The 7,242-nt window shown below is 41.8% G+C and overlaps 1 protein-coding gene across 1 annotated transcript in view; it reads left to right on the forward strand.

Annotated features, from left to right (window-relative positions):
* Nucleotides 1-7,242, forward strand: part of LOC109967255 (rap guanine nucleotide exchange factor 5-like) — a 12,395-nt gene extending 5,153 nt beyond the window's left edge. Inside the window, 14 exon segments of the mRNA XM_020612696.1 lie at nucleotides 1-80; nucleotides 176-273; nucleotides 2,633-2,663; nucleotides 2,846-2,924; nucleotides 4,098-4,247; nucleotides 4,922-5,019; nucleotides 5,147-5,269; nucleotides 5,384-5,562; nucleotides 5,764-5,854; nucleotides 5,947-5,997; nucleotides 6,256-6,343; nucleotides 6,488-6,552; nucleotides 6,645-6,702; nucleotides 7,124-7,242. The exon segment at nucleotides 1-80 is cut by the window's left edge and continues 26 nt beyond it. Of these exon segments, the coding sequence (XP_020468352.1) occupies nucleotides 1-80; nucleotides 176-273; nucleotides 2,633-2,663; nucleotides 2,846-2,924; nucleotides 4,098-4,247; nucleotides 4,922-5,019; nucleotides 5,147-5,269; nucleotides 5,384-5,562; nucleotides 5,764-5,854; nucleotides 5,947-5,997; nucleotides 6,256-6,343; nucleotides 6,488-6,552; nucleotides 6,645-6,702; nucleotides 7,124-7,242 (1,310 nt within the window).

Here is a 7,242-nt window from a genome sequence, read left to right on the forward strand (position 1 = left end):
TCCTGCACCTGGTGTCACAGTGGATGTCTCTCTGTAAAGACTTCCTGAGAGAGGATGAGAACGTCAAACTGTTCATGAAGGTAGGATATATACTGTAATGTACAAGGACGTGGGTGGTAACTTTGTGTGAGGTGAAGTTCAGATGGGAGAAATAAAAATGGAGGTTTCCTTCCAGACTTTGTATCGTTACATGTTGGATGATCTTTACGAGCACCCAGCCCTGGAGAAGGATGTGAGGGAACTGCAGAAACTCTACCACCTGCATCGCAGACAGTGAGTGATCATATTAAAACTCGCTTTGTTTGCCATTAAGAAATAAACACGGAATACGTAATTTAGTACCTACACACTGTAAAATAGAAAACCAGATCAGCTCTGGGTGCGTACAAAAATAAGAACTAATACTGTTAGAGGTCTGAAAAGAAGCAGAGACACAGCTGGGCTTTAAGTACAAAGAAACAGCTTATTCTCTGCTCGGTGCCTTTATTTAGCTTCTCATCAATGAATCCATTCAGAGATCGAAGAGTAATTGCAGTGTTCTGGGATGTTATGCGCGGAAATATGAAGGTCACTAAGTTCTTTTTCTTGAAACTCCAAAACTGAGGAAATACAGAATTTATGAGAACGAATGACAAACTGTAAGAAAATTTTGTCACTTCCCATGAGAAAAAGGAATGATGCACCACTTGTTTACTAGACACAATTTCAAGCCTGTATAATGTAAAGACACACAGCGGGACAGCACAGTACTGACCTTTGTAAGCAGAACATGTACTAGCCACAGTGTGACAGGTCCACATCAACAGTAACATCCAAATTTCTACCAGCAGTTACATTTATTTAGTATTAACTAGCTGTGAACGCAGTTTTCAACCAACCACGGCTTCATGTTAAGCTAAATAAAAATGATTCAAATGGCCTCCATGTAGCAATACTTGCAGAGTTTCAACTTGGGAAAAAGTGAATACCAGTATCAGACTGGTGCCTGTATTGGCCGATAGACTGAGTTGAGGTTTTGGTATTGAGGGAGAAAAAGCTAGATCAATGAACCACTGCACACACGCAGTATAAATACATGTACAGGAAATCCACACATAATGCACAATAAAATAATACTGATATTGCCAAATATTTGCCAAATGATGTGTGGTCCCTTAGTGAACTGAATGTTGCTGCATGTTCTTTGTTTCTTGTGCAGACATTTTAAACCCTTTTACGCACATGAACTGTACGAATACTCACATGGGCATGAGCTAGCTTGTGTTGTATGTATGCAGGCATAGTGTACACACACACACACACACACACACACATACAGCCTGCTGAATACACACTGGTTTGCTGTCCTAATACATTACATCAACAGACAAACTGAGTTTAGTTTTTGTGATTCAACTAATCTCAAATTCAGATTTGTTAGTGGATGCAGTAAAAGCTGTCTTTGAATCATTTTCTAAATGTGCACTCTTCACATGAAGCACAAACTTATCGATTATAACACTGGACAAGGACCATATTTGATATTAGTGTCTCAGATTTTAACATTATTAGACACATGGTTATTGGGCATCAAACATATTAAACATTCAGTCAAATAGATTTCTTGACTGAAATCAAACCGAATCTTACCGTAAATGCTGGTCCGTTTTGTTGTTGTGACAGTGGAACTGTTGAATAGCTACAATTTCTTGGTTTTATAAAAAGAAGCATCACATTACAGCGTAAACAACCCCCAGTCAACAGACACATTGCCACACCCATGTACCCTTTACCCTCCCTCAACCACAGCCTCCAGTCAGATCTTCTCCCTGGGGATGCTCCAACCTGCTGCCCATTAGAAACCAGCACAGAGAGTTCAACGCAACTCTACTGCCTTATTCATGTTTATGTCCATAGCAGAAGACGCACAGCACCCACTCCTTTAAAGTAGTGGGTGTTACAAACTGACAAACTCTACTATTTATGAGCTTGTCACAATGAGGCTCATCCCAGGAGAGGACAAGGTTTCTTTGTGGCAATCTGCTACTGAAAAGCTAGAAGGTGTCATCAACTTCAATCTGGCCTTTGTTTCTGAAAGCTCAGCAATCACAGACCACTTGCTCAATTGCACTCTCTCGTCACGTGGCATTATAATTCAAAGAGCTGAACAACATCCACGATTTCTGAAGAGAAAGTGAACGAATCAGCTCTGCGTTGATGTGACACCAGGAATCAGGTTTTTCATTAGTGCTGCTGGCCAGAGAGACGAGATCCCTTGGGGCAGTTTTTGTGCCAACATGCCCACTGTGATGCAGAGCCCAGTAAAAGCAGAACGGTGATAATGGGCATGGGTCTATACGTCACACTAGCCGGGCCTACCAGATGAGAATAGGATGATCAGATGAAGGGATCCCACTGAAAGATATACTGTAAAATTACAAAATACTCCAAGCTTGACACTTGGGCTTAAGTGGTGGACTGAGCAGAGGAGTACAGTATGTACTGTATGTGCATTCACTTAACCTTTATGAATTTTTTACTACACATATCTGTGGCCTGAGGAAAATCACTAGATAGTTTTTGAAGTATAATTTGTGCATGTGTAGGCACATAATGGTGAGCTTTATGGATTTATCTCTTCTTCTTTTTCCAGCACAGTGGATGAATATTCCCCTCAAAGAAAGGTATGAGAAAAGATCTTGTTTGCTCTCTATGATAAAAGTGTGTTACTAAACTCAGCAGGCTGCTTTGGATGTTGAAGCTATTGTCCTCACACTTCCTGCTAAAAGGCTTTGACTGAAGTGGTCAAATGTTTCTTCAGCAGCATGAATGTGTGTCAAATTCTACATGTTTCCCTTCTTTTCAGAGCAAAGCACTTTCCCACCAGTTGAGCCTGAAAGAGAACAGGCTCCAGTCCAGAGGCACACAGAGGAAGACCAAGGAAGGTGAGGTGTAAAACGTGATGTTCTTCACACATTCCTTCCATCGAATGTCATTTCCAAAGGGTCTGAACAGTAGAACAATGGGAAGCTTTCCAGAAAATGAATGGGGAAGGTGTGGAAAAACAAATTCCTGCATTATGAATTCCTTTTGCCTGACCAGAAAGAACTTATTTTAAAGGGCAGGTTCACCCAAATAGTAGTTACCTAGTGCTATCTGGCCATGCAGACAGTCTTTGTGAAACATCTGTCCTAGAGGTGTAATCCACAGTCCTCACTGTGAATAGCTTTGGCTTCTAGAGAAGTTGTCCCCACTGACCCTTTTACGCTCATCAAGAGAAATCTATTGAGCATGCCAAGTCGAGCCCAGTAATGATACAAAACACAGCCCTCTACAGTTGCACCTTATCAATAAGGGGCAGGCCTGTCACGTCCTCAGCAGCAGGTGATTTAATTGGTTTGTTTCCAACTGAATGTGTGCTAAATGGTTAAATCAGTTGTCATAGTTTGGGACTGGGGAGAAAACCTGCATAAACTCTGCCCTGTGTTACACAGTAGGTTGATTACCCTTCCTCTAGTCTACACTCACCGCAAAATGTTTCAGTCCAGCATTCATTACAAAGTAGGCAACCACCTAAGATCCCCGGGAGCCCCACAAGCCCCAGGGTAACTGAAATTTTGGCAACGTGAGTATTTGAAAGTATCTGATTATTTGGAAAACCTGATGCCATTTAGTATTCCTCCAGCATGTGACTATGGATTTGTCTCTGGTTACATAATGAAGCTGCCACGCCTGCCGTGTGCAGTGGAAACCTGGAGGTGATGGGGTACATACACAATGAACAGAGGGATTTGATTAGATATCTAACTCTAACAGTCTGTGGTACATACATAGCTCTTGTCTATGCACTGAAGTGCATTCAAAGCACTTAACACTATATGCCCATTCACCCACTTGCACACATTCACACACTGGTGATATATGTGGGAACAACTTGGCATTCAGTGTCTTGCCCAAGGACACTGGATCCTTGATCCTTGATCTCTGGCTGGAGAAGCCGGGAATCAAACCACCAACCTCACACTTTGGGGATGTCCCGCTCGACCCCCTGAGCCTGCTGAGAGCACTATGCATTCTATATTACACCTTACTAAAACAATATGTCTTCTCTCTTCCAGTGCTGTGCCATGTCTATATCACCATGGACTCATACCTAAGTATGAGGGTCGATGCTGGGACACTGGCTGAGGAGCTGCTGCAGGCAGTAGCAGAAAGAATGGATGTCGCACAGGGTGAACTGGTACTAGTGGCTGTCACCTACCCTGGAGGTAAATACCAAACAGCTACAGCACGTACCAACCACCAACACTGTCATTAAAGCACTACCATACATAGTCTAACAATAGTGGCAGTCTGTACACAAAATCAGAATTAGTTTGTAATTGTAATCTGTTGCAGTTTTGATGACATTAATAACAAACAACTGTGTGTTTGTTTGTAGATGTAGGTGTGTTTGTTTGTCATGTTGGATTGAGAAACACATGCAAACTAATCCCAACATAGTTTTCAGTATCTGTAGCTATGAATAGCAAACCAACCTAGCTGACCAGCATATGATTCAGTACATAACAGATCAGAACAGATGATGTATAAAATTATTAGTTATACTGTTTGAGTGCTAGTAGAAATTAAAAGTAAATATTCCCAATGGTTTTTAATTCCTCACCATATTTCATACCTGAAGTCCTGTCCTTTGTTGTGTATACAGTATATATAGCCCAGGTTGTAATCAACAGAACTGACCTCAATATCTCCCTTAGTGACAACAGTTAAAAGGGAGAAGCATTACAGTTCGGTAGTATAAAGTCAGTATCTGTTATCAGTTACTGAAATGACTGCCTCGGAGCGGAGCCCGTCTTATCACAGACATCAGAAAACCATTACAAATCTGGCAGGCAGTGTGTGAGCAGCTCAGTAATCAGATATGTTGTCTCCCCTGCAGGTAGACTCCTCCTGCAGCCCCAGGACAGTGTTTTCTCTGACTCGTTACGGCCGGTGGGGAGGCTGCACATATACAGGAAGGACCTGGGAGACGTCCTGGTAGGAGCATCACCGCAACGTGCCAACTCAACATAAGCATACATTTATTGTAGTGTCACAGCAGTGATATGTAAAGAAAATCTGAATAAACTGATAGCTGTGATGTTTTTCTATGTCCTCTCTTCAGAACCCATTCACAGACAACTCTGAGCTGCCACAGAGGACGGCTCGCATGCTCAGTTTAAACACCTGGGATGTGTCTGTCGCCCTCACAAACTTTGACTGGGCCATCTTTGAGTCGATACATGAGGTGCGTGGAACGGAGCGCCACAAGCTCAAGGCTCAGAGCTATTTGCAAAGACACCAGACACCCTGTTAGCCTCACAGCACTGTTCAGCTCACAAGTGTTATGTTGTTCTTCCAGCAAGAACTGGTTTATTTCACCTTCAGCCGCCGTGCCAGCAGTAACCACACTGTGGCATTAGAGCTGCTGCTGCAGCGCTGCAATGAGATCCAGCTGTGGGTGATGACTGAGGTGCTGCTGTGCCCGACGCTCTGCAAAAGGGTCCAGCTCATCAAGAAGTTCATCAAGATTGCTGCTCAGTTAGTAGCTTTTGCATTGATTAGACTGTAATTATACACGCTGGGTTCTCACAGTGTGTGAGTCAAACTTACAGCATTTCACGTATGTTTAGATTTGCATGGAAAAGCTGCTCCCCCCAGTGGCAAATCAATAAACTGCATGCTGGTGATCTGCGGCCCTGGAAACGGCTGATTTTGTGTGCTCCTGTGCTTGTTTTGTAGCTGTAAAGCACAGAGGAACCTCAACTGCTTCTTTGCTATTATTATGGGCCTGAATACTGCAGCTGTTAGCCGCCTCAGTCAGACATGGGAGGTAGGGATGTGCTCGCTCTCATACAGGCAGGAATTATTTTCTGTGCTATTAAATGTGTAGTATAGCCTGTGACCCTGTTTTTACCTCTGCAGAAAATTCCTGGGAAATTCAAGAAGCTGTTTTCTCAGCTGGAGACAATTACAGTAAGTGTAGTCCCTGAATGGTATTCTATAACCCATATACAGTACTTTTCTTTGGGGTGGTGGTGACACATGAATTCACATTGTAACAGAGAATACAAACATATGAAACAAAACAAATGTTTTTCATTTCTAAACATCAAGCAAAACATTTGGTTTTTTAGATAACACCATAATGCAGCTCTAACAACGCGTGCATGCACAGGCGCACATATCTTCCCCAGAGGAATTGACTGGTTTGCTTTGAAAATGTCTTCACAGGATCCCTCGCTAAACCACAAGGCCTACAGGGACTCTTTCAGGAAAATGAAGGCGCCAAAGATCCCCTTTCTTCCTCTGCTACTGAAAGGTGAAATCAGTGTGTCAGTTCAGTGCCCCACAACTAGTCTGACTCTATCAGGCAGATTTGACATGTCCAGTACATAGAAACAAACTAACATTGTACCTCAAATACCTGTTGGTGAATACTAACAAAATATCCCCATGCTTTTAGATATCACATTCATTCATGAAGGCAACAAGACGTTTCATGATAACCTGGTCAATTTTGAAAAACTGGTGAGTTTGTCTGGTTTTGTACAGCATTATATGCTTCTGCACAGACAGAATTTTAAATGTTTAATGAAGCCTGTGTCCATCTTGACTTGCAGCACATGATTGCAGACACAGTGCGGCTCATCCAAAAAAAACTCTTTCCTCATTTTAATGGTGCGAGATAACAAATGCTATTAAGTTTTCTTTGTACTTGTGGTGTACCTATAATCATTGAGGTAATGGCAATAAAAATAAACTAAAATATCACTAATCTATGTACATTTAACAACATCTGTTAAATGTATTCTTTTTCATCAAACTTATAATTTAAATTGGTTTAATAATGATCAGTGTAATGTAACCCGTCATTTTACTTTTTCAATGCTTTAAATGGTTGAATAAGTAGGAAGTTACATGGATTTGATCTAAAGATGAGAAAAATTTGTGTTAAGTCTTTTTGCAGCATTTGATGTGATATTTTTCAGCATGTCATGAATGAAATGCCGTCACCAAGAGAAGCTCATTTAAAACAATTTGTAATGCAGTCCTGGAAGCTGCCATTTTAACTTGGGAGTAAAATTTCCTTTTCTTCCAGGAAATGGCATCGCCCAGAAGAGCAGCCCTGAAGTGCGAGCCTACATTGATTATCTTCATATTATCGACAATCAGCAGATTCTGTTCGAGCTGTCACACAGGCTGGAGCCTCGTGCTTAG

Source organism: Monopterus albus, unplaced genomic scaffold (genome assembly GCF_001952655.1).
Source record: "Monopterus albus unplaced genomic scaffold, M_albus_1.0 scaffold127.1, whole genome shotgun sequence".
In the NCBI taxonomy this organism is placed as follows: Eukaryota; Metazoa; Chordata; class Actinopteri; order Synbranchiformes; family Synbranchidae; genus Monopterus; species Monopterus albus.